The following is a 27894-nucleotide window of genomic DNA, read 5'->3' on the forward strand; positions in this document are numbered from 1 at the left end:
GCCAAAAAGCTTTGCCCATACTTCTCTTTTAAGTCTCAAGCACTTCAGATAGATTATCAACCTGGGTGTCTCTTGTTATGCTTCTGTTTATGCAGAAACCAAGCCACATTATGCTTTGTTTTCAGGTTACCTATATATTGCAATTCTGACATTTGTTTTTTCTCTTCTAGAAATATGACTCTTTGTTGGTGATATCATCTTTTGTTCTTGAAAAAAAAACCCACAAAGATGAAATTCCAGTTGATGTTACAAAATAAAAATGTGCCCAAAACATAGGTATTGGTTGAAACTTCTAAAATTAACTTCCGTCTTTCAAGAGCTCTTATAAACCTTTTCAAGGCTTTATCTGCATTTTCTTACTGTCAGCAGTGTTGATTGACACCTCCGTATCTGGTGAGTAAATTACATGTAGACTTTTTAGTAACTTAATGCAGAATTATTTTTCATCACATATAACTAGTCTTTCATACAGTATATTTGTATGTATGACAATTTAAAATGTGTTTATAATATATTATAATTTGACCTACAGAATACAACCTACAACATTTAGCAGAGCTTATCCTTTTTAAAAACTGACTACAAAAAAGGCAACTAGCTAATTAATCTGTAACAGTTTATCAAATTTGCAATGTACAGTATACCAATCCATTCACCTTTCTCTCAATTCATTACAGTAAGCTATTGTCTATTGGAATGGGATACTGCACTTAACACAGAATCATTGCCCTTTATACTTTTTGGAGACTAATCTTTATGTCAGTTTTATTGTGAGATTCCTAGACATTGTCAATAAAGGCATTTTACAGCTTTTTTTAAAAAAGCTTCCAAAAATATTGTGTCCTTTCAAAAGATTTTCTATATTAATTATACCTGTATTATATCATTGTTAGCACTAAGCTTAGAGCTATCAGCTATGAGTAAAGTTTTGTTAGCCAAACGTTAGTTGCAATACTGGATTTTTTGGATTTTATTAAATAAAGGATTTATGGTTTATGTATGGACTCCAGCACTGATGCTATTACGAAACATTGATGTAGCATTCAACAACGCAACATGGTATAGCTAAGGGAATTACTTTATATTAAATAAAAACTCTTAAAATGATAGAAATCTGTACTATCAAACCTGGACATGGACAGACAAGTGTTCCCAAACAATTATGGGTGGGAAGACATTTGCTTGTTATATACAATGCTGGGATCCAACATTGCTCCTTGTGTGACTGGCTTGGCTGATACATGTGGTGTACTTGCAGTTATTACCTTCCTTCACTCTTCTCATGGATCAGCCAAGTCATAGCCCTTGTACACACGGTCGGACATTCTGATAACCAAATCCGTTGGATTTTGTCCGACGGATTTTGTCCAACGGATTTTGGCCGAAACTGTTGCATCCACACGGTCGAACAAAGTTGTCAGACAATCCGATCGTTCAGAACGTGGTGACGTTATTTCGTTACAATGGGACTACGTTCAGGCTACTAGCCAATAGCTTTGGTCTAGGAATTTGATCTGAGCATGCCCCCCCCCTGACACTCCCAGACTGGGAGATTCCTGTCATTGTCCAAGTATACTCATCTCTCATCAGCATCCTTACCCCATATGTTTACATCCAGCAATTGGCTGGGGAATTTCCTGGCTGACAGCTCAAGGAGATTGGGGATGAGTTGCTGGTTGCAAGCACACTGGTCGCTGCTGGCATTAAAGTGATCAAAGTGCCCAGTGTAGAGGGCTGTTACATTGCTGACAGCTTCCCAGTGCCTACATGCCCTAAACTGAGCATTGGCATCACCTGTTCACAGTTGGACTTAATTAAAGACATTTATTTGATTACATACTGCGTGCTTGTTATCAGCTGCTAATGGGCCTACTTGTATTGTAAACCTTATTGCAAGGTGTTTATGGTTTGTACCTTTTTATATTCCCTCTGAATATTAATAAAAAGAATTAAACATAAAGGGGTCATATTGCCAGAAAAGTTTTGTAACTTATTTCTTGAATTCCATCATTGTTATTTATATGTCATATTTCATGCGCACCTGGACAAAAAAAATAAAAAAATGTGTTTTTTAGTATCATTAATTATTATTCATGTACCTTTGATTATAGGATCTGAAAATGAATCTAGCCTTTATTCTGATGTTAGTGGTATCTTCACATCCATCATTTGGACAAGTCTGCTCACCAATATATAATCGACTTCCAGGTATGTTTAATGTGTAGAAAATCTTTATTCCTCTATTCAATCTTGCCTTGAAATCTTCCAGTTGACACTTTTAAATCGGTAGTAAACTCTTTGATTAACTAAAAAAAGAAAAAACAATGAGCCCCAGAGTGGTTTAAGCCATATTGTGCTAGTTTGCCACATACTAGCACATTATGGCAGACTAACATCAAAATGAAGTCCTCCAACGATGCTCTGTCATGTTGATATGGCTTCCATCTTCACCCGGTCTTCCTTCTGGGTTTGCAGGCTCTGGCCCTTTGAATGGCCGAGCTGCAATGACATCACTTCCTTTCATGTGCACTGGAGTCTTGGCCACGGCACCAATCTCCGAAGGGATGGCATGCCACCCCTTCAGGGCAAAGTGTGCATGCGCCGGTGACATTAATGGCTGCTTCCAGTTTTCAGAATTTCTCCTAACACCGCAGGTTTAGGAGATATTCACTGCACCTACAGGTAAGCCTTATAGGCTTACCTGTAACTACAAGTTCAAAAGTGGAGTTTACTACCGCCTTAAGTAAAACTATTTTCCATTCAATGGTCACCGAATACTCTGCATAATGGCAGCTTGAAGGTGATGTAAATTCTCTTCAATTTGTTTGTGAAAAAAGGCAGAACATACACTACTTACCAAAAGTAGTGAGACACCTGCCTTTACACACACATGAACTTTAATGGCATCCCAGTCTTAGTCCGTAGGGGTCAATATTGAGTTGGCCCACCTTTTGCAGTTATAACAGCTTCAACTCTTATGGGAAGGCTGTCCAAAAGGATTAGGAGTGTGTCTATGGAAATGTGTTTCAATTCTTCCCGGAAGCACATTTGTGAGGACAGGCACTGATGTGGACGAGAAGGCCTGACTCCCAGTCGTCTCTCTAATTCATCCCAAAAATGTTATATCGGGTGCAGGTCAGTCAAGTTCATTCACCCCAAATTCGCTCATCCATGTCTTTAGGGACCTTGCTTTGTGCACTGGAGCGCAGTCATGTTGGAAAAGGAAGGGGCCATTACCAAACTGTTCCCACAAAGTTGGGAGTATGAAATTGTCCAAAATGTCTTGGTATGCTGAAGCCCTAAGAGTTCCCTTCACTGGAACTAAGGGGCTAAACCCAACCCCTGAAAAACAACTCAACACCATAATCCCCCCTCCACCAAATGATTTGGACCAGTGGGAGTGTGTCTATGGGAATGTTTGACCATTCTTCTAGAAAAACATTTGTGAGGTCAGGCACTGATGTGGACAAGAAGACCTGGTTCCCAGGTTTCCAATCTCCGGTCTAATTCATACTAAAGGTGTTCTATTGAGTTGAGGTCAGTCAAGTTTCTCCACCCCAAACTCGCTCATCCATGTCTTTATGGACCTTGCTTTGTGCACTGGTCCAAATCATTTGGTGGAGGGGGGATTATGGTGTTGAGTTGTTTTTCAGGGGTTGGGTTTGGCCCCTTAGTTCCAGTGAAGGGAACTCTTAGGGCTTCAGCATACCAAGATATTTTGGACAATTTTATGCTCCCAACTTTGAGGGAACAGTTTGGTAATGGCCCCTTCCTCTTCCAACATGACTGCACACCAGTGCACAAAGTAAGGTTCCTAAAGACATGGATGAGTGAATTTGGGGTGGAGGAACTTGACTGGCCTACACAGAGTCCTGACTTCAACCCGTACATTTTTGGGATGAATTAGAGAGGAGACTGTGAGTCAGGTCTTCTTGTCCACATCAGTGCCTGACCTCACAAATGTGATTCTGGAAGAATAGTCAAACATTCCCATAGACACACTCCTAAACCTTGTGGACAGCCTTCCCAGAAGAGTTGAAGCTGTTATAGCTGCAAAAGGTGGGCCAACTCAATATTGAACCCTACGGACTAAGACTTGGATGCCGTTAAAGTTCATGTGCATGTAAATGCAGGCATCCTAATAGTTTTGGTAATATATTTCTAAATTGGTGTGCATTCACAAAACCATTTTTTTTAATTGTATCAAAAAAAGTCCAAAAAAGAAGGCACATTGCCCAGCGAAACTTTAACATGTGAAACTATGAATGGATATTTCCTATGAATAATGGCAAAATACAAGTTTTTTTAAAGTTTTAATATCAGGTGTCCTAAACTGCTGCTGTATTGTATTTTTATTTTTTATCTACCTAGATAACACTGACATTTCTGTAAATTGTGGACCAAGAGATATTCACCTGTCTATAAAAGTATGCCCAGTTTACTTTGCTAACTTTAATCCATCTGATCTTGCTCTTAATGGAAAACGCAACAATACAGGATGTCTGGGTACCTGGGATAACTCAACCGATACTCCATTGCTGAATTTTACTCTACTTCTTGATGACTCCAGTAGTAATGTATGTGGAAACATAATTCAAGTAAGTACCACTGGTATACAGTAAATAAGAGCCTCAATAGATCATGTTTACATAGCACCTGAAAATTTCTAGTAATAGATATAACTCTTGATTTTTGTACATGGGTATTTGTGATCTGGATTATAGGGAAATGAAAAACAAATTGGTAATGAATGTATTGACTGATTGGAATTGTACTTGGCCATTTTAAGTCTGAACGTTTGATATCTGCTAAAAATTACTGGTATGCATGGAATATTAAATGGTAACGCCACTTTCATGAAAAAAAACCCAAAAAAAACGCAAATACAAATAAGTAATATAACATTGCTACACAAGCCATATTGAAATATAATGTTATTAAAAATGACCTTTTCTTTTCAATCTGCAAGTGCTGTAATTTTCTGTAAAATTCAATTCAGTATGGCAACTTGGAGGATTTCTGTACACAGATGAAGTACAGAACTTCCCCGGAAATTTCATTTACTGCTTGTGTGATTGGCTTACTGATTTTCCTATAAGTTTGCACTAAGATACAAGTACAATTTTAGACATCCTTTGCAATGGTCATTAGACTGTATATTTGGTAAGATACTCCCTGAAAGTTAACTTCTAAAGGGAGGCAAACACTGCAACTTTCCTCATTAGAACACATAAAGAGCACCAGATGATTAGAATAAACACAGACACTCCCATTCAGGAACTATGCTTCCAAGGACATAGTAGAATATGCAGCTTTTTATTAAAAACAGAGACAGGGAGGACTCGGTTACAATGTTTTCTAAAAAAAAAAACTTGCAACGTACCTACAGTGGATCTACAAAGTCTACGCATCCCTGGTAAAATGTCGGGTTTCTGTGATGTAAAAAAATGAGACAAAGATAAATCATTTCAGAACTTTTTCCACCTTTAATGTGACCTATAAATTGTACAACTCAGTTGAAACACAAACTGAAATCCTTTAGGTGGAGGGAAGTAAAAATAAAATCTAAAATAATATGGTTGCATAAGTATGCACACCCTTTACCACTTACAGACCGCCTGCCATAGTTTTACAGCGGCTGTTTGAAGGAGGATATCGTTGTTATGGCAGCAGCTAGCTGCCATAACCCCAGTATCCACTTCTTCAGATCGGTCCGCTCCTGCGGCGAGATCACTTTTATCGGTGGCGGGAGAAGGGTCCACCCTCCCGCCGTAATCCGGTGCCTTCCACTGCTTACCGGAGCTGTCGCATATAGAAACTTAATCTCAGATAAACTCCACTCTGTTTTTGCCTTTGTGGTCTAGAGGCGGACTTTTACCATGGCCTGTGGCTATGCCTTTGGATACAGTCATTTTGGTCACAAGTATGTGGATTTCTTGAATCAGTTTTAGGTCTCCCAAATGTCCAATGCAAAGAAGATTATTTTGGTCCCCTGGGAAAGATCCCTTCCATCAACCCTTACAGAATAGAAGAATTTCATTAATGCGGCCCTACCATTATACCACCTTACCTACACATTTTTAGGAGCTCTCCTAAACGATTTGATAAAATATGGGGTGCAGGGACTGATGTCTGATCCACTTTGGTTCCATGATTTATGCTGTACATTCGATCTAAACTTATATATATATATATATATATATATACATATACACACACACACAACATGAAGGTTTCGGAATGTAACAACTCTAAGCCCTTGTACACACGGTTGGAGATTCCGACGGAATATGTCCGATCGGACCGTTTTGTCAGATATTCCGACTGTCTGTGGTCTCCATCGGACTGTTTCCGTCAGAGTATCCGACGAACCAAGTTTTCCAACTTGTTGGTAAAATTTTCAGACAAAATGCTCCGATCGGACATACTCCGATCATGTGTAGAGAATTCCGATCGGACAAAGTGCCACGCATGCTCAGATCAAATTCCTACATCAAAGCTATTGGCTACTAGCGTGAACGTAGTCCTGTCGTAACAAAATAACGTCATAACGTTCTGAACGATCGGATTTTCCGACAACTTTGTCCGACCGTGTGTATGCAACAGTTTCGGACAAAATCCGTCGGACAAAATCCGACGGATTTGGTTGTCGGAATGTCCAACCATGTGTACAAGGGCTTATATATATTACACAGAACACTGTTATTGGTAATCTGGCTTTACTGTAACTGTCATGGTGGAATTTTTTTGTTACAATGAAAATGATCAAAGGCATCTTTAAAAAAAAAAGGTCCAATACATCAAAAGATAGGAGTATTTTAAGTTAACATTTTTTTCATTTTTTTTTCCATATGTACACAGATTGTGAGTGAAGCTGGCAGTGGAGCATTCAGCCAGTATTCAAATGTCCAAACAGTAATCATCTCTGGATTTGTGGATTCTAGCCCATTAACAGAACCGGGACTTGTCTCCTACAGCACAAACTTACATTATGATTTTTCTTGTCGCTATCCTATGCAGTACCTCTTGAACAATACTGAACTTTTAACGTAAGTGTATTTAAAATATTTAACATCTGAATTTGCTTAAAGGTCTTATAATGGTTTTGCCAAGAAGTCTTATTTAGATAGTTATTGAAAATATGGCAAAAAGTATGTTGACAACCCTGTCATTTATTGAGTTCAGGTGATTCCAGTGAAGGGTACTATCATTGCTACAGCATATGATATAAAGACATTTCAGACAATTATGTGCCTCTAGGACCATAGATATGTTTTTCCTGGGGGGGGGGGGTAGGGGGAATCGGCCTTGAGTACCCAGAGGAGTATAAATTGTGGGTGTGGAAAGATTGTGCTAACAGTGAGAGGGGCTTAACCCTTTTGCTGCCAGGCCCTGTGCTCCATTTTGTAAACTCAGGTGGCCAGACCATTTCTGCAATTTTTCCTTTGCTTTTTTATTTTTCATTTCTAGCTTTCAGAGTTTGCGACCGGTCCATTAGGGGAGCCGGGGTGCTGGACTCGTCTGTTTGTATGAGTTTTTTTTAAGAAAATGATTAGAACCTGAGGCTCTAATTAGCTTGAAAAAGGTTGACCTTGGGGCGTAGAGCATCGTGCTCCGAACCCACCCACTTGTGACTGTAGGGAATTAATATGCGCTATTGTCCTCCCAGTCAATTAGGACAGGGGGCGGATTGGGTTGGTCGGGAGGAGAAGCCAAGGAGGCCATGGAGGGGTGAGTGTGGTGGGGGGGGGCACTGTGGAGAGGCTGAGTGTGGGTGGATCGGGGGGGTTGCCGTCCCCCAAAAAAGTCACTGGGTCTTACCATGTTTTGTTTTGTTTTTTTACTTTTTACAGTTATATTTTTTTGGGGGGGTCTTTGATGAGATATCAGGGGTCTAAACAGACCCCCATATATCTCTTCTTGAGACAGAGAAAGGGACTGAAGATAGTCCTTTTCTCTGTAGCACTTTACTTGAATGAATAAGCAATCTGTATAGAGATTCCTAATTCATTTATAAAATGATAGTCTGATACATAGTAACACTCATGGTTACTATATATCAGCTGTCAGTGGGATATATAGGAGCGATCTGTAGTGATCGCTGTCTGCTCCAACTGTACTACAGGGGGATTGGTAAACACATGTTTACTAAGCCCCGCCAAGCCCCAACTTCACCCCCACCCGCACCGCTCCCCCCCTGTAATCCCCGGTGGGGGGGGGGGGTTTCAATGTGGCCAGCATCTGCAGGCTGTGGAAGGGGAAGGAGGGATGTCACCGGACATCGCTTCCCCAAGCCCCATGCAGTACCTGAAGCTGGCAGGAGCAGCAGTGCAGGAAAGCCAGCTTCTAAAGGTAGCTGCAGGGGATCCCTTTGCAAGGGGATGGGTCTGATCAGGTGGATCCTTAATGTAGAGAAGTCCTTATGTCTTTAGAACAATTTTAATGCAGTGACCACGGTCGTGTCATATACAGCCCGACATTCAGGAGCACATTAAATATAGCACAGAGTATAGAGTGCTGTTGTCAGTTAAAGTGGTTCCAAAGGCAGAAGGTTTTTACATGAATGCATTAATTTTGCTAAGAAAATATAGATTTTGTTTCTATGAGTTTGTATATATATCTTCTGCTCAGCTCAGTTCACATCAGTCTACATCTGTTTTTGCTTCCGTTTCTTTAGTCGTTGCAGAAAACAATCATAATTGACAAAAGTATAAACAATAGTTTCTTACCTAAAAACTGACATAAACTAAACCGATGTAAACAGATGACCTGAATGGACACAGGTATAGGCAGCTGTAAATGGATGATTATCAGTTTACCTCCACCTGCCCATAGACATGCATTGCTGTTCAGTCTGGATCCATCTGAAAAACTGACAGACAGATCTAAACTGAATGCTCATATGAAAGGGCCCTTTGGCTGTTGTGTCTACTGATAGATTCTCTGCAGGTAGGGGGTTTGGACCCCCCACCTGTCCCCCTTATCTACTTCCCAGTAACAACCATATGGCAACAGTTAGAGAATACTTAAGGTGGTTCTGCTTGTTTGCCCTTCTCCCTACTTTGCCACATTTGGCACTTTTTGTGGGGGGGGGTACCTAGTTTTGATGGGTACCCGTTCCCTCTTCCACCCAGATTGCCACAGTGATCCGAGTTCACCCGCTCCCCACCCTAAGCCTCCTGGAACACATCACAAGTCCCAGAAGACTGCATGACCATTCACAATGCGCAGCTCATGCATGTGCAGCGGGAAGCTAGCTGTTAAGCCACAAGGCTTCACTGCAGGCTTCCCTTAAAGTGGTTGTATACTTTTACCTACAGGTAAGCCTATAATAATTTTTTTTGTGTGGTTATACAACCGCTTTAATTATGATGCCGAAACCTGGACCCAAAGCCCATTGAAAAATTGGCTCAGGTGAGCACAGTGCTGGATCGCTGAACAGGTAAGTGTCCTTTTATTAAAAGGCAGCTGCTACAGTATTTGTTTTACTTTTTTCACGGGAGACTGAAGCTCCTCTTTAAGAAGGTTTTCTTGGTCTTTTTTGTTTCAGCAGAGTGAAATTCTGACAGCTCTCGTAAAAGACTCTTGTTATTCGTACATAGTTTTGATGGAAAATTTAGAGCTATTGAGCTGCAGATGCAGCCATCTTTTCTGGTACCTTGGATGGGCATTCACAAAAATAGGTTGAGGGGTGTTGAAGTGTTTTAGGATAATCCAGCAGCTACTCCCTCAGTGCCAGCTTTTCTATTGCATCAAAATTTCCAGATGCCCCTGTTTTTCAGTCTGACAGCAAACATATTATTGCATAAAGTGAAATCATGACTTGGTAGAAACCAAATATTATATAATCCAGTGGTATACAACCCCTAGCAGATGTAATGTGACCAGTTTGTCTTCTGTATACATTTAACATTGGCATGTTTGGTCTGATCGGTATACCTTCTTGCATTTGTGTAAACTCATGGATGTATATCATGGAATCGTGTACCACATGGACATTTTAGGACCATTATTAGCAGGCCTAGACTAAGAGATATCCTGTTAATAGGTTTTACAGCATCAAATTAGCCATTTATGACTAGGCTCATTGACAGGCTTTGAAGATTCTGACTAAGCAGGATTTATGATACTGCTGAAATTGTAACTATCTTCTACCATTGAAGTTTAATGGGATTCATTACAGCCTGCTTGTCTTGAGCTGGGCTGTGTTCAAATGTGAGGGTTATATGGAATGGTCAGCTTTCTGTATTGCCCTACAGATACATGATTCAAATCTAATGGTCCAACTTGCAAACTGTGGATAAGTAATGGTGGCACTGGGTTTAGTACGATTCCCCATTCTCTTTACTTAGGGGTTTATCTGACTTCACTACTGTCACAGAGATCACCCAACTTCCATTTACTGAATATTTTTAAAGTAAACTGCCATACAGAAATTAAAGTTTGGATGCTTATTACTAATAATTGACTGTTCTTGATAAGCCTGCCCTGATTAATGCTACAAAGAAATACATTATTTTTTTAAATACCTTTGATGTTTTGGCACTTATAGTGAAGATTAATTTTCTATTCAATTTTTATTGTTATATGCATTTCTTTTGAGGATATTTCCCCTCACTCTAGGTCTATGTAACACTAGGGCTAGAGATAAGGGAAATGAATGTCTATGGGACAGAAAGAAGTAGATAGCAAATGTAACCTGTAGGGTTGCCACCTCATCCCTTTAAATCCGAACACATATGAATTACACAGGTTCTGAGGCTAATTTAATGCAGATAAGGCACCAAGTGAGTTTAATTACCACCTTAATCAACCACAGAACCTGTGTAATCAATATGTGTTCGGGTTTAAAGGAATGAGGTGGTAACTCTAGTAACCTGGCATAGGTTCTAACATTTCCCCACAAATGTTTTTTATATCTGTTTTGCTCCCCCATTGGAGAGATTTTCTATTATCCCCAGTCCTTGTGACATTAGGACAGGAAGAGAGGAAAATCTTCTCTGCGGGAGAAGGAGAATGTAATAACACTCTCAGAGGTATTATTAGCCCACCCTCATAGCAAACAATCCTGCCTGGAGTTGGAACTTAATATTTCAGTATTTTGTCTTCTGGGGCACATTTGATGCATTCTTTCTCTCTTTTCCCTAGGTCATTTGGAGAGGTAGCCGTTAACAGCAACAATGGAAGCTTTATCAGTACCTTGCGAATGGAGATTTTCACTGTAAGTTTGCATGGGAAACCCTCAAATGTCTTTGTATTGTAAATAATGATTGCCAGTTTTTAGGTGTGATTGCTGTTTTAGTGTTTAGGTGAAGAACATTTTTAGCAAGTAGAGAAAATCCCTGTAAATCTTGCCAGATACTGTCTTCATGTGAATCAAAAAGAAAGCACAAACATCCTCGTCTTTCTTTTGTAAATTACTATTACACTCCATCATTCTACCTTGCAATGTTGACAAACAAATGGCACCCTCTATAGAGACAAGAGAGAAATAGTGTAGACATGAATGGACAGGCAATGTGTTATTTACAGGCTTACCAAGTGAAAATAAAGGGGAAACAATCCTGAAAAGGGCTTGAACCTCTGTTAGGTATTTATTTCTGTCTGTGTCCCTGCTAGATAAATACTTGTTCTGGTGACAACTGTCTGAGAAGGGTTTTATCTCACCTTGGAGAAATGTCCTTTAACTTCTTTTGAAGTTAAGGATTTTACCCTATCCCTACTTCTTCCAAAATTAAAAAAGTAAAACATTATGGTTTAAAATATACTTTTAAACCGAACCAAACCTATTCAGGCTGTCCATATACTCCAGTGAAGCAAATGTGTCCACATTGGCAGTAAATCAAATACTAATTTGTTTGTCTATCTCTATGCAAGATATTTAATTAAAAACAGAATATATAGTAACTTTTTGTGTTTGCTGATTGTTATTGTTCATCTGATTAATTGTCAATTATTGTAGCTATAAAGCATTGTAATCATTTCTTACCTGTTTTGAATAGGATCAAAACTTTTCCACTGCAGTTGCATCAAACCAGACAGTTTTTGGCCTAAAACAAACAATATATGTTCAAGTAAGCAGTAATAACACAACAACAAGGTATGTAAGCTTCATATAATAAGTAGTAATTTGTAAAAAAATAAAAAGTGTAATTATGTAAAACAGATAGCATTTCTTTTACATAAATAAAGACATAAATCCTGCCATCTCTACACTGGTACCAATTTTGTATAGAGCTAAGACACTAGAAAGACAATAGTGCTGAATTGGAAGAAGGCAGAAGCTCCAATGTTACCACAGTGGGAAAATTTTGTAAATAGTAATCTACCATTATATAGGGCAGTGATGGCGAACCTTGGCACCCCAGATGTTTTGGAACTACATTTCCCATGATGCTCTACTACACTGTAGAGTGGATAAGTATCATGGGAAATGTAGTTCCAAAACATCTGGGGTGCCAAGGTTCGCTATCACTGATATAGGGAAACATATTGGAGTAGAGGACATGGAGAGAAATATGGGAGAGTATGAGCAAGTTGGATAGAAAATTCCGTAACAGCATCAGGATAAAACAGTATGGAGATAGGGCAAGCCCCACCAAAAGGGGGAGAAGAAAAAAGGAGTAATAGGGATATGAATGTATAAATGTATATGTACAATTTTATAGTATTTGAGGACATGACTATGAATGGATTTTATGGAAGCTCATAAGAGAGCGATGAATATAAATGGTGAAATGTATAATGGATATGGAAAAAAAAACTAATAAAGAGATATTTAAAAAAGGTGGGTTACCCAACAATGGCTCTTGTCAGCTATAGCACAAAACTATCATTATTTAATTACCAGAGTTAGAAAAATCAGTATTACAAATAGGTATTTCAACTTAATCTCCCTGATTTATCCTTGATTTTAGATGATTTGTTGCTAGTTTCTTGCTCCATCAATTTATCTTCTTTTAATAAGGCACAAATACAAGGTAGGAATGCAATCACCCTAGCAACCTATCATCCATCAATGTCCTAACACAGCCTTTCTCTACCTTTTCAACACAGAGGAACCCTTGAAATAGTCTCAGGGAACCCCTTGCTAAAAATTAGAAGTCTACAACTCATGATACGTTAGTGTGAAGGTCAGTGGAAAGAAGGGTCCTTACACTTGTGGTCATTGGGAAGAATTACCTCCTTACAGATAGCTAAAAAGATCAATAGTGTCAGTGGGAACTTATCCGAAAGGCAGAAATTGCCCAATGCTGAAGAAACCCCTAGCTACCTCTGGAGGAACCTTCGGGTTCCACGGAACCCTGGTTGAGAATCACTGTCCTAATATCTCTAAACTGATTAACAGGTTCTGTGTATACGTCTTCACCATTCCTTTCTAAACTTCTTAATTTAATAATTTTATATTTTTATACTGCTTTTAAAATTAACTTTTGGCTTAGCGTAAAAAAGTTTCAGTGACTCAGACCATTCACTGATCAATACAAGTCCCTGATGAACCAAAAAAATTTCGATCAGTGTATGGCCAGCTTTAGTCTTTTTTGGATAGAAAATGTTTTTTTTTCGGACAACTAATAGAGGCCTTTGCTTTTCTGAACGTAAATAGGATCCAATGTGGCAATTATATGTTACAAAAGGATGAAGGTGCATTTCCCTATGTTTATAAAACCAATAAATAATAACGTAAAAAATAAGTAAAATAATAAAAGTAAAACTAAAAAGTAATAAAATAATAACTTTTATTATAAATTTTAATAAAATGCATATCAAAGACTGTATGTGCTTACACATGGGGGGTGGGGCGCTGTTAAAAGCTCCAAAAATGTACAAGTACACAGAGAGGTCGGTGATCATAATTAACCACTTGCCCTCTGGAATATTTTACCCCCTCCATGACCAGGCCATTTTTTTTGCTATTCAGCACTGTGCTAATTTACCTGGCAATTGCACAGCCATACAACACTATACCCAAACAAAATTTTACATACTTTTTTTTCACACAAATATAGCTTTCTTTTGATGATTATTTGATCACCTCTGGCTTTTTCATTTTTTGCAATATAAACAAAATAAGATTGAAATTTTGAAGAACAAAAAAAGTATTTTTTACTTTCTTTTATAAAACATATCCAATAAAAATGTAAAAATCTAAATTCATTATGAATTTAGACCAAAATGTATTCTGCTACATGTTTTTTGGTAAAAAAATACCAATAAGTGTATATTACTTGGTTTGCGTGAAAGTCATATCATCTATATGGTCTAGATACTGCCATTTTTTTCTTTTTTTTACTAGTAATGGTGTTGATCATCGACTTATAGTGGGACTTTCATTCACACCTGAGTGTTTTCAGCTTGTAAAATGCCCGAAAAAATGCCTGAGAAACACTGAACAAGCAAAATCCCATTCATTTCAATGGCACCTGTTCACATCTGAGCGTTTTGTCACCTGAAGCAGAACACCTGAAAAACGCCTGCATTCACACCTGAACATTTAAAAGTTGCTCGCTTTTATGGTGATTTTTCTGTGATTTTAGTGCCTTTTTTTAGTGGCGAAAAAATGCCTAGTTGTGAACAGAGCCTGATAGTGTGATGGGCAATCTGACACTAGATGATGCTGGTTGGGGGGTATACTAACTGACATCAATAGTGACACTAATACAGTGATCAGTGCTAATACTATTCACTGCTACACACTATCACTGCACTAATGACACTGGCTGGGAAGGGGTTAATATTTAGGGGCAATTAGGGGGTTAACTGTGTGCCTAACAATGAACTGTGTGTGTGTGTGTGTGTGTGTGTGTGTGTGTGTGTGTGTGTGTGTGTGTGTGTGTGTGTGCCGCTTTTACTAAGCCCTTAGTTAGCAGGGAATTAGAAAACAACAAGATCAACTGTCAGTGTTTGGAGCCCTGTGTTGTTTACAACAGAGAACTTTCTTACGTGAAAGTCGATCAGCGGGTCCCAGTGATCAATCATTGGACGGTACCCACTGATTGGCTTGTGCTGTAACCAATCACTGCACAGCTGGAGTGATGGATGCGTCTGTGCCCCCCTACCCAGATGCGCTGGTCACGTATCAGCTACGTGATCCAATGTACAGTGGCAGCCCTGCTACAATAAATGTTTGTGGAGTGGTCTGCAAGCAGATATAAAAAACTATATTAAAAAAAAGGTCTATAAACAAACAAGTCCCACTACTAATTACACCCCATAGTATTCCTGCAGTGCAAAGGATAAATTGTGCCCATATAAAAGGAAACCACCTGCACTGGCAATAACTGTCCTTTTGCATGATATTATAACCCATTGTATGAGGCCATAAATTGGAGATGCCAAATAATTCTGTAAAAATCTGTGACTTTGGTGACAAAGGCAAATTCCCCTTTTTTATTGGGCACTATGCCTCATCCAAGTAACATAGCTGGTTTATTTAAATGACCACCATCACCTCAGCAAGGAGATCACCAGCCCCCACCCAAGTAAACCATGTGTATCCTCAAAAAGTAATCAAAATTCAAAGAGTGCTCTCAAAAGACCCAACATGTTTTGCTCCAATAAACTAGAGCTTCGTCAGGGGTGCAGAAATAAATCAAAAGAAGTAAAACAAATCAAAATAAGAAGAGGTGCAAACTAAAAAAATGGGGGCTCTGTTTGTATTTCCCCTATTTATAGAGTTATTCAAAGATGGTCGCCATGCTCACTGTACGATGACATTGCACTCGCCACATGAAGACGTCATCAAGCATGCAGCATCATGATGTCTGCGCATGTGCGATATGTATATAGAATATGACGTCACTGCACAATGAGCATGGCAACCAGCTTTGAATGACTAGTATATAACTACATTTGAAAATCTAGTTTATTGGAGTGAAACATGTTGGATCTTTTGGGAGCACTCTTTGAATTTTGATTATTTTTTGGGGGTGCACATGGTTTATTGGGGTGAGCACTGGTGATCTCCTTGCTGAGGTGATAGTGGTCCTATTAAATTGTTATTTTGAGGAGACATAGTACTAAGTAGAAAAAAAAGAATTTACCTTTGTCCCCAACATCACAGAATTTTAGAGAACTAATTGGTACCGTCAATTTATGTTGTACAAAAGGATAGTTATCGCCAGTGCAGGTAATTTCCTTTTATCTGGGCACAATAAATTCTACTTTTTGTCTCTTATCCCAGAGATCTAAAATTGACCTTTGGGATGTTATGTATGTCCCCTTGTTCTGCAGGAATACTGTGGGGTAGAATTAGTAGTGAGGACTTGTTTGTTTTTTAATCACCAATAGATATGGGCCCACTGTTCAAGTCGAACATAAGTTCGACTCGAACATTGGGTGTTCGTTTGTTCATAGAACAAACATATGGGGCGCTTGCAGGATGTTCACCCACTGACGAGCACCCTATAATGCACTGCATGATCGCAATCCATTAAAGGCTGCTGATTGGACAAAAAGCATGCACCTGACCTGTATTCTTTGGCCAATCACATCGCAATGTACTGTGAGAGCCATGATTGGCCAAAGGCAGGTTGCAAGGGCAAGGCCAAAGGCAGGTGCAAGAGCAAGGCCACCAAGTGATGTAACCGGGTGACTACACCCCCTTCTGAAATTATGTTGACATCAGAAGGGGGTGGGTTCACCCGTTTACGTCAACATTTTCGTTTTTGCTATTTTTCAGGTTTGTCGGGCGGTGTGATTGATGGTGGATTTACATTGCGGGACACTTTTTTATTTTTCAACCCTGCCCGCCCATTATCATATGACATCTGCAGATGGGATCTCCCATGCTGGGCGGGCATCATATGACATCCTCGGCTTCCCGATGGCAAGCGGCCACGATGTCCACCGGGCACTCGCGGTTGCTCGTTACAGAACCACATCCTGTCAATAGAGAGGAGACAAATCGTGTGTTCCTAGTATATAACACCGATCGGTCTCCTCACTCAGGCAGTCCCCTCCCCCTATAGTTAGAATCACTTCCTAGGTAATACATTTAACCCCTTGATTGCCCCCAGTGTTAACTCCTTCCCTGCCAGTGACATTTATACAGTAATCAGTGCTTATTTATAGCACTGATTGCTGTATAACTCTCAGTGATCCAAAAATTGTGTCAAAAGTGTCCGATATGTCCGCCACAATGTCACAGTCACAATAAAAATCGCAGATTGCTGCCATTACTAGTAAAAAAAAAATAATATTAATAAAAATGCCATAAATCTATCCCCTATTTTGTAGGCGCTATAACTTATGAGCAAACCAATCAATATACGCTTATTGCGATTTTTTTTTAACCAAAAATATGTAGAAGAATACATATCGGCCTAAACTGAGGAAAAAATATATTTTTTTATTTTTTAATTTGGGGATAATTATTATACCAAAAAGTTAAAAATATTGTGTTTTTTCAAACTTGTCTCTCTTCTTTTGTTTATAGCACAATAAAATAAGTAATTTGGGTACATTTGTTGCATGACCACGCAATTTCCATTCAAAATGTTACAGCGCTGAAAACTGAAAATTGGCCTGGGCAGGAAGGGGGTGAAAATGCCTTGTATTGAAGTGGTTAATAAAGGATTTGTCAAAAACTGTCTCTTGTGGTTTTAGGAGGTTTTCAGATCCTGATAAGACCCTGCCCGCAGACCCCAGCAACCACCGCCCATGGTTTGACTCTAAGGGCCTGGTATGGACTGGGGGGACCCCACGCAGTTTAAAAAAAAATAATTCCATCTATATTGCTGAAAGTCAGCAATACATTACAGCCGTAAGCAAGTTTAAATGACATTTTTTCCTTTGGACATGTCATTATTGCTGTGGCATGTTCTATGCATTGTACAGATGTGCCACTTTACAGGCAGACTAAGGGGAACCCCCAGGCAGGATATTTAAGGGAACAAGGTATTCTGGTGCGAACCAAATCGGAGGGTATTCGGCCCATCCCTAATAACCAATCTCTCGCTGTACACTTTTTTACAGCTCCCTCTATGAGTAAATAAGCACATCGTCTTTAATATACAGTAAATTTTAAAAATCCCTAATAAAGATTACGTTTTATTCCAGTGGCTATTGGTGTGTAGGGAAACACAGCCTTGTCCTTTTGTAACATAGAAAACGTTTTCTACAGATCTCTTTTACAAATTCTACATTTATTAACCAGTAAGAGTTTCTTACAAATTGTATTTAGAGTCAGGCCCCTTTCACACGACAAGTCAGCTCGGATCCGGATATGAGCAGGCCATTCATTGACTCCTGTGTTGAGACGTATGTCAGCAGAGATGTGTCTGCTGACACCCGTCCGCCATCTGATCTGCTAAAAACAGACGTATGGTGATACATTCGCCATTTGCCTTGGTGGATCAGATGAGATCTGATGAAAATGGACTTGCTATCCATTTTCGTCTGATCTCTCCATAGGAATGCTCTGACAAGCCCTTTTCAGCTAGTGAGCAGAGACGGACCTGTCATCCGCCAGCTCAGCAGAATTCAACGGAGCGATCTCCTGCTGAGCTGGTGGACTTTGCTAAACGGATCCGCCTTGTGTGAAAGAGGCCAGTTATGTTTACAGGTTTATATTTGAGTATTAGTATCTCCCTTGAGATTTATAACATAGAGATACGACATTTGGACATACACAGTATTATAGAACTGCTGTTCTCATTTCCCCCACAGCTACAATGTATACCTAGATGGATGCTTTGCTACTCCTTCTCCTTTGGTTTCACCTGGACAAAATGACAGCTACAATTTCTTCACCGGGTAATTGCTCATATTATATCTTATGTAAGAAAGTGGCAATACATCTAGTTTTACCAAATTATGACATCAGTTTATATAATAATAAAACATGGCTTTTTGAGAATATGGCTATATTATTGTTTTTCAGAAAGCCAGCAGGAATTCTTTAATGTGTTGATGTTGCGGATGTAACACTTGAGTAGTACTCTTTGATATACATTTAATATTATATAGGTTTAATGCCAATCTCATAAGTTATATGTAAAATGTATGGATTTCTTAAACTAGCCATGGGTCAAAAATACCTCCTCTTGTTTTATTTTCATACATACAGTATGCTTCTAAATAGGACATTGTCCTGGTAATCAGATGTTAGTAATCCAAAGAAACCAGTCATACTCTCTGTCACTCCTGAGATGCATCTGCTATTGGTGTCAATGATTTTGTAAATGTTTTGTTTGCTGGTCAATGAAGGGCTAGCATCAGGGATGGGGTCAGGATTATGCTTAGTGTTAGCCCTTGTACACACGGTCGAACATTCCGACAAACAAAATCCGTCGGATTGGTGTTGCATACACACGGTCGGACAAAGTTGTCAGAAAATCCGATCGTTCGTAACGTGATGACGTAATTTAGTTAGGACGGGACTACGTTCAGGCCAGTAGCCAATAGCTTTGGTCTAGGAATGTGATCTGAGCATGTGTGGCACTTTGTCCGATCGGAATCATGTTGTTGGAAAATTTTATAGCCCAGCTCTAAAACTTTGTCGGTCAGATATTCCGATGGAAACAGTCCGATGGAGCCCACGGTTGGATTATCTGACAACACTGTCCGATCAGACGTTTTCCATCAGAATGTATACAAGGGCTTAGAGCTATGAGTAGGGTTGGCTTTATTTATCAACAAGGGCACTGATCACAATTGCAGCTTTAAGATGATGGTTATATGGTTTTGTTAAAACATAAAACAATATGGGGGGAAATTTACTAAAGCTGGTGCACTTAGAATCTGGTGCGGCTGTGCATAATAACCAATCAGATTCTAACCTCAGATTGTTCAATTAGGTTTTGACAATAAAACCTAGACGCCAATTGGTTACTATGCACAGCTGCACCAGATTCTGTGTGTACCAGTTTTAGTAAACCCCCCCCCGTGTTTTTTTAATTTGACTGGTAACATTTAAGGCCAATTTAACCAAAATCTAAATAATTTTATTGCAAAATAAGTTTTCCTATCACTCCGCTTAATTCTCATAACTGCATTATTTGTGCATAAATGTACCTTTCTTTTTGATATCAGACACAGAATAACATTTGTTATCTTGATTTTTGTGGAGTTTTAGATATACAGTGCCTTGCAAAAGTATTCATATTGGCTTTTTACCTATTTTGTTACATTACAGCCTTTACAGTAGTTCAATGTTTTTTTTAATCTGAATTATATGCGATGGATCAGAACACAATAGTCTAAGTTGGTGAAGTAAAATTAGAAAAATATATACATAAAACAATTTTTGAGAAATAAAAAATGGATAATTGGCATTTGCGTATGTATTCACCCCTTTTGTTATGACGTTTTGTTATAAAAAGCTCTGGTGCAACCAATTACCTTCAGAAGTCACATAATTAGTGAAATGATGTCCACCTGTGTGCAATCTGTGTCACATGATCTGTCATTACATATACACACCTTTTTGAAAGGCCCCAGAGGCTGCAACACCCAAGCAAAAGGCACCACTAACCAAACACTGCCATGAAGACCAAGGAACTCTCCAAACAAGTAAGGGACAATGTTGTTGAGAATTGCAAGTCAGGGTTAGGTTATTAAAAAAATATGCAAATCTTTGATGATCCCTAGGAGCCCCATCAAATCTATCATAACCAAATGGAAAGAACATGGCACAACAGCAATAATGCAAAGAGACGGCTGCACACCAAAAATCACAGACCATGCAAGGAGGGCAATAATCAGAGAGGCAGCACTAAGAGACTTAAGGTAACCCTGGAGGAGCTGCAGAGTTCCACAGGAGATACTACAGTATCTGTACATAGGACAACAATAAGGCATACGCTCCATAGAGTTGGGCTTTATGGAAGAGTGGCCAGAAGAAAGCCATTACTTTCAGCAACAAACAAAATGGCACGTTTTGAGTTTACGAAAAGGCATGTGGGAGATTCCCAACATGTATGGAGGAAGGTGTTCTGGTCTGATGAGACTAAAATTTGGCTATCAAAGAAAATGCCTGGCTCAAACCCAACATATCACATCACTGAAAGAACGTCATACATCATGTTTTTCAGCAGTCGGACTGGGAAACTGGTCAGAGTTGAGGGAAAAATGGATGGTGCTTAATACAGGGATATTCTTGAGAAAAACCTGTACCACTCTGTGTGTGATTTGAGGCTAGGACGGAGGTTCACCTTCCAGCAGGACAATGACCCCAAACACACTGCTAAAGCAACACTTGAGTGGTTTAAGGGGAAACATGTAAATGTGTTGGAATGGCCTAGTCAAAGCCCAGACCTCAAACCAATAGAAAATCTGTGGTCAGACTTAAAGATTGCTGTTCACAAGCGCAAACCATCCAACTTGAAGGAGCTGGAGCAGTTTTGCAAGGAGGAATGGGCAAAAATTCCCAGTGGTAAGATGTGGCAAGCGACTTAGCCAAAGTGGCTTGGAGCTGTGATAGCCACAAAAGGTATTGACTTGGGGGGGGGGGGGGATAGTTATGCACATTAACTTTTTCTGTTATTTTGTCCTATTTGTTGTTTGCTTCACAATAAAAAAAAAATCTTCAAAGTTTTGGGCATGTTCTGTAAATTAAATGATGCAAATCCTCAAACAATCAAACAATCCATGTTAATTCCAGTTTGAGGCAACAAAACATGAAAAAATACTTTTGCAAGGCACTGTATGTGAATGAACCTACAACACTTATTCTCAAAGACATAAATAAACAATCTTTTAATGGCGTTACAATTTCTATTCATAATGGTGTTATATTTAAAGTGATTGTAAAGGTTTCTTATTTTTTTTCAAAATAGCAAACATGTCATACTTACCTGCTCTGTGCAAGGGTTTTGCACAGAGTGGCCTCAAGCCTCCTTTTTTGGTAGTGCCCCCACAGAGAGCTGCTTTCCATGGAGTGACTCGTGCCGGTACACTCCTGAGCCCATTAACACAGACAGTAGGACTCGGCCTCGCCCCTGGCTCCCATCTCACTGGATTTGATTGACAGCAGTGGAAGCCAATGGCTCCTGTTGCTACCAATCTATCCATTGAGGATCCGAGACAGCGGATGGAGCTGCTGTGCTCTTGCTCGCCTTGGGAATGACTGGTTTCAGGTAAGAAAAAGGAGGTCTCTTGTGGGCAGCTACAGCACAGAAGGTTTTTCACCTTAATGCATAGCACTTAACGTTCCAGTTGTGCAATGTCTTTAATTTCCCATTTCACTGCCAACATCTTTACTTGATCTTCTTTTGGGTTAGTGTCTATTTTTATTGATTGGTCTAGGGTGACTTAACTCGTGTGCATGTGCATGGGAGCTAATTCATCCTGGTATGATATTACTGAATTATAATTACTCATTATACCTGTAATACTTATAAAATGTTCATATTTTTGTTTGCTTTATTTTACTGAAATATCAACAGCAATTCATTTTTGCCCTAGTTGTTCTTCAGCACAACAGACTTCTATTATTGCCAGAGGAGTGGATAAGTTTGCCCGGTTCAGCTTCAAGTCTTTCCGTTTTGTGCAGCACAGTGGACAACCAGCATCAACAATATACTTACATTGCTTTACTAGACTTTGTCTACCTGGCCAGTGTCCTGTAAGTTATCTCTTAATAAAACAGCTTAATTAAAGATATAACTGAAATATGTTTTAATTTATTTTTATTTTTTTAAAGACTTGTTCAGGTTCAAGAAGGAAGAGAGGGACTAATACTGATAGTACAACAGATTCAGTTGTCATTTCACTTGGACCTTTACTTGTTTCTGGTAAGGATTTGTTTGGAAATCGTGAAATGTTTATGTGTATTGGTTTTCACTTTTGCTCCAATGTCAGCTAAAAAATAAGTGCAGGAAATCATATTGTTTAAAAAATATACAGTATAATATAAAGCATACCCTTTTAATTTTTTGTCTGGTAATTTTTCATGACAAAAGTAAAAAACAAAACAAAAAAAAAAAACAATTGATGTTGACTCATAGTCCAAAACTGGAAGCACTTTAAGCCCTTGTACACTTGGTCGGTGATTCCGACGGAATGTGTCCTATCGGACCGTTTTGTCCGATATTCCGACTGTGTGTGGTCTCCATCGGACTGTTTCCGTCGGAATATCCGACGGACCATGTTTTCCAACTTGCCGGTAAAATTTTCCGACAAAATGCTCCGATCGGACATACTCCAATCATGTGTAGCCTACTCCGACAGCAAAGTGCCACGCATGCTCAGATCAATTTCCTAGACCAAAGCTATTGGCTACTAGCCTGAACGTAGTCCCATCGTAACGAAATAACGTCATCACGTTATGTACAATCGGATTTTCTGACAACTTAGTCCAACCGTGTGTATGCAACATCACTTCCAGACCTCTTCCGGAATTAATCCGTCGGAATTACTCCGACGGATTTGGTTGTCGGAATCTCCGATCGTGTCTACAAGGGCTAAGCCTAATTCTAGATAAGTATTCTTTAAATTTGGAGAAAGAGTGGGAAAGAATCAAAATTTCTACGAGGGTTTTACTGGGTTAGACTTTCAACTTATCCCTTGCCTCTGCGATGCCCATAGAAGAATTGGGGTTTATATATGAACCTGAGACAGGAAGGCATAGGAATGCAATAGTAACATTGTAAGTTCTAACTTTTTCTCCACTCTATGAAAATGTGTTTTTGTCCTTATCTATGTCCCAGTAGGGGGAGGTGTTCTTTTGGACAAAGGTGGTATTTTTTTGTTACATGGGATATAACTGAATATTATCACGCAACCTAAAGTGCTTTTATTTTTAGACTAATGGCCCGTACACACGATCTGAAAATCGGACGACAGATTGTCTGACCTTTTTCGCTTAATAGCCGCAAGTAGAAATTGAATAGGTTACTATAGTCACGAAAATTCTCATACGACAGAAAAAAAAAAATCGGAAGTGATGTCATGTGTTGTAATGTATTTGTATTGTATTTTTGGATGACAACTGTACTGACTAAACGAAAATCGTCCGAGAAAATTTTTTGTGCTTGTCCAATCGAATAATATCGGATGAATTGTCGTGATCGGCTCTCGAAAACTCTAACTACTAACGATACGATTATCATACGATCGCTTCAAAAGCGGTATTTTTCGTCTGATTTTTGGATCGTGTGTACGAGCCATAAAGCTCTAGTTTACCACTGGCATAGACTCAAGAAAGAAATGTATGTTTTCCTTTTTACAAAGCATTACTGTAAAATCCTCTGAAGTCTACTAAATTAAAACCTACAAGGCATCTCATGCAGGAGGAAAGTATAAAAGTGAATAAAATAACCATTCTTTAAATGTCCCATAAAGATGTTTGTGGTTGGGAAAAGAATAGCATTATCTTCCCCTGACAGTTACCTACAATTTATACCAAATGTTATAACACACAACTCATAACTATTTGTAATTTAAAACGCTTCCTATAGCTGTTAACAAGATGCATTACAAATTCTGTTATCTGTGATACAAGAGGAGAAAATAAAGAAAACACCATCCTTGTAATTCATCAATGAACAATAGAATGGTGTCATGGATCTGGTAGCAGTTGCAGCAGCCACTTTTGTTAATATAACGCTGTATGCTGCAAGACATAATGGCCATTTGATGGATGGTGTATTTTTTAGTAATCAAAACAGGTCATTGTGAGGGATCTCTGAGAAGATACTTTTTTTTTTCAAACTAGCTCTCTGCACAAGTTTCTTTATTGTTGAATCTTTTATATTTTGCAGATAAGGCAAGCCAAGTCTCCAGTGTTTCCAGTGGAGGTAAGAACTTCCATTTAGTAAAGCAGATGTAAAGAAGTAAATCAACACTAATAAAACTGGATTTCAATAACATACAACTGATATAGTGTTAGTAACATATGGTAAAAAAAGACCTTTAAAAAATGTGTTAGTTTTTAAGGCCATGTTCCCCCGCTACCTTTTGTAATGTTCTGGGCAAGGGTTACGGGTGGAGAGTAACATCAGCACATGTCTACCTTGGACACCAAATTCTTGGGGAGCCCTATGGCCAGTGCAGGCCTGGTCACACTTCCTATTCCCAAACTACAGAGGTATCTTGAAGAAGCGAGCTGTCAATCATTTTGGAGAGGGGACATTACTGGAAGTGACACCACACATGTGGGGAAGACCAGTTTATTTCTCCAGGTTCATGGTGCTGTTAAGTGAGGAGAAGAGTCTGTGTCTCCATGTAACTTTGATGGCAGCAGGGCTTAAAAAAAGGTGTGACAATGCTGAGGGAATTTGAAAGGGCAGATTACAGAGTTACATAGTTAGTAAGGTTGAATAAAGACACCAGTCCATCCAGTTCAACCTGAGTGAGTGTCTACAATTGTCCCTATCCCTGTACATTGCACACATCAGTCCCTACCCTCAAGGAGCCCCCAATCCAAGGTCCCCATTCATATACTAGGGCCAATTTGGGTCAGAAGCCAATTAACCTACCTGCATGTCTTTGGAGGGTGGGAGGAAACCGGAGTACCTGGAGGAAACCCACGCAGGCACAGGGAGAACATGCAAACTCCAGGCAGCTAGTGTCGTGGTTGGGATTCAAACCAATGATCCTTTTACTGCTAGGTGAGAGTGCTAACCACTACACCACTGTGCCACCCTAACTACACCACTTGCCATCCTCTTCCAGTAAATCTGCTAGAATCAACTGGTATGTTTAACAAAAAACACATTACTGACATTGTCAGCTTTTCAGGACTAATCATTTTGTGTTGTATAATGTAAAAAAATAATAAAATACAAATGCAATGATGCATGATGTTTCCTTTGTTGTAAAACAACAATATATCTCATGACCTTTGTATATATTAACACGTTTCCTTTATATTGTACACAGGGACATATCAGTGGTCTGAATCGCAGACAAGTCTTCTTATGACGCTCATCATCGCGTTGGTTGTGGGGCTTAATTTCACACCTATCTCCTTAAAATGTTTTTAATCTACTCATGAAGCGGGTTAACTATAATCAGTGCAATAATTAAATTGAATTATATTGATTATCGGTAATAAGGGTATATTGTATAGAATGCTAATAAACACTATATATATTACTGGTTAAAGTACTTAATAAACATACTTTGTTATAGACACTTTCTAACACAATTCTAATTATGCAGATACCATAAGTACAGGCATACCCCACTTTTAAGTACACAATGGGGTTTATGTACTAAAGCTATAAAGTGCAAAATCAGGCTCACTTCTGCATAGAAACCAATGAGCTTCCAGGTTTTATTACAAAAGTTTAATTGAAGAAGCTGGGATTAGAAGCTCATTGGTTTCAATGCAGAAGTGAGCCTGATTTTGCACTTTCTAGTTTTAGTAAATAAGCCCCATTGCATACTTAAAAGTGGGGTATGCCTGTACTTAGCTTCAGAAATTATCATTTTGACTTTTACAAGGTTAAAAGTTCTGGGGGGTGGGGTTTCAGGACTCACAGTGTGCCTGTATTCCAGCCTATAGCCGGATGAAGGCTTTTCTTGAGCAAGGGGTATGTTCGAAAGGTAGGTGATTGGGAGAGGGCATGTGCTAGAGACAGGCTGAGATTAGATGGGGAGCATGGTGACTGAACAAATGACACAATACATGTATTGAGTGTGTTTGCACAGTGTCCTGTACAGAGGCGGCTCTAGGCTTTGTGAGGCCTTAGGCAAAACTTAGACATGAGGCCCCACTGATGCCCTTGAACTATGCTGCAGGCCTTCCCAGATTGAGATGCTTGTGTGGTGGATAGGAAAAGTGACGTGCGCGGATGCAACATCAGTCCTCATTGGCTGGTAGGCAGAACATCAGGAGTCTTAGGTTACAAGAGAGGTGAGTGTAACAGGGCTCTTAACGTTGCCTTCACACAGTGGTATTAACATGTCCTGTCGCCTCTAAAATAAAGTGCTACAGGTCAGATGTTCGGCGCACTTAAGTGAGACAGGGCTCTGAGCACAGCAGTGTTAAAGTGGAAGTAAACCCTTTTATAATTTTCAGTCAAGGAAGCTGCCATCTTGGCCTCTAATGATTCTTTAAAGCGGGAGTCCGCCGGGAGTCCGCGTTTTTTTTTTTTTTTTTTAAAAAGCCAGCAGCTACAAACACTGCAGCTGCTGACTTTTAAAATAGTGACACTTACCTGTCCAGCGCGCCCGCGATGTCGGCACCCGAAGCCGATCTCTCGATCGTCTCTCGGGTGCTGCCGCCGCCATCTTGGGTATGGGAATCAGGAAGTGGAGCCTTTCGGCTTCATTTCCCGGTTCCCTACTGCGCATGCGCGAGTCGCGCTGCGCAATAAGGATGGACCCGCTGCCTCTGGGATCTGTGGGTTTCCCAGCAGGCAGCGGGGGACTTTTGGAAAGGGGCGTAATCTACGCCCCTTTCCGCAGAGAGCTATCCCGGAAGTGGGTGCAGATACCTGTACTGTACAGGTACCTGCACCCACCTCCCCCCTGAAAGGTGCCAATTGTAGCGCCGGAGGGGGGGAGGATTCCAATGAGCGGAAGGTCCACTTTAGGGTGGACCTCCGCTTTAACTGCCATAAAACTGCACCTGTGATCAGTTATGAAACCAGCCATTGGATGGTTTGAAAGTTTGGTTGAGAGCACAACCAATGTGAAAGTTAGCATTTCCGGCAAGTGTTTTTTGAAACTGGGTTTACTCCCGCTTTAAGGTCCCCTGTCAATCAAAACTAGGGTAATGTGTGTCGCACTACCCCTGAAGGAGCAGCTTGGCAATTTTGGGTTCCCTGTTCTGCGCCTCAACTCCAAGAACACCCTCAGTCCCTCTGACACACCTGGTTGATTTAATCACTACAAACACACATAGCATATAGTACCTTTCACCTTACTGTAGGATATAGGCACTAAACAATTACATACGTGCTTAGTGGTAGACATTATTTGTCTAGAATTAGGAACTTGCAT

At 39.6% G+C, this 27894-nt stretch overlaps 1 protein-coding gene across 1 annotated transcript; it reads left to right on the forward strand.

Moving 5' to 3' along the window:
• The first annotated feature begins 291 nt into the window (after nucleotides 1-291).
• On the forward strand, nucleotides 292-26079 carry LOC143933854 (zona pellucida-like domain-containing protein 1). Its single transcript, XM_077456940.1, has 11 exons — nucleotides 292-393; nucleotides 2112-2208; nucleotides 4372-4598; nucleotides 6862-7049; nucleotides 11149-11221; nucleotides 12003-12100; nucleotides 18670-18756; nucleotides 22408-22567; nucleotides 22646-22736; nucleotides 24705-24740; nucleotides 25825-26079. The coding sequence occupies exons 2-11, from the start codon at nucleotides 2121-2123 to the stop codon at nucleotides 25926-25928; spliced, it is 1152 nt and encodes a 383-aa protein (XP_077313066.1). The 5' UTR covers nucleotides 292-393; nucleotides 2112-2120; the 3' UTR covers nucleotides 25929-26079.
• Nucleotides 26080-27894: the final 1815 nt, after the last annotated feature.

This window comes from Lithobates pipiens, unplaced genomic scaffold, assembly GCF_037356315.1.
Source record: "Lithobates pipiens isolate NorthernLeopardFrog02 unplaced genomic scaffold, aLitPip1_a1.2 Scaffold_27, whole genome shotgun sequence".
Taxonomy (NCBI): Eukaryota; Metazoa; Chordata; class Amphibia; order Anura; family Ranidae; genus Lithobates; species Lithobates pipiens.

Excerpts from the sequence above, each read along its gene's own strand:
- LOC143933854 (XM_077456940.1), top strand. The coding sequence starts at position 2,121 with ATGAATCTAGCCTTTATTCTGATGTTAGTGGTATCTTCACATCCATCA. Across the intron at positions 2,209-4,371 it reads AATATATAATCGACTTCCAG|ATAACACTGACATTTCTGTA; the intron begins GTATGTTTAATG and ends TTATCTACCTAG. Across the intron at positions 12,101-18,669 it reads AGTAATAACACAACAACAAG|CTACAATGTATACCTAGATG; the intron begins GTATGTAAGCTT and ends TTTCCCCCACAG.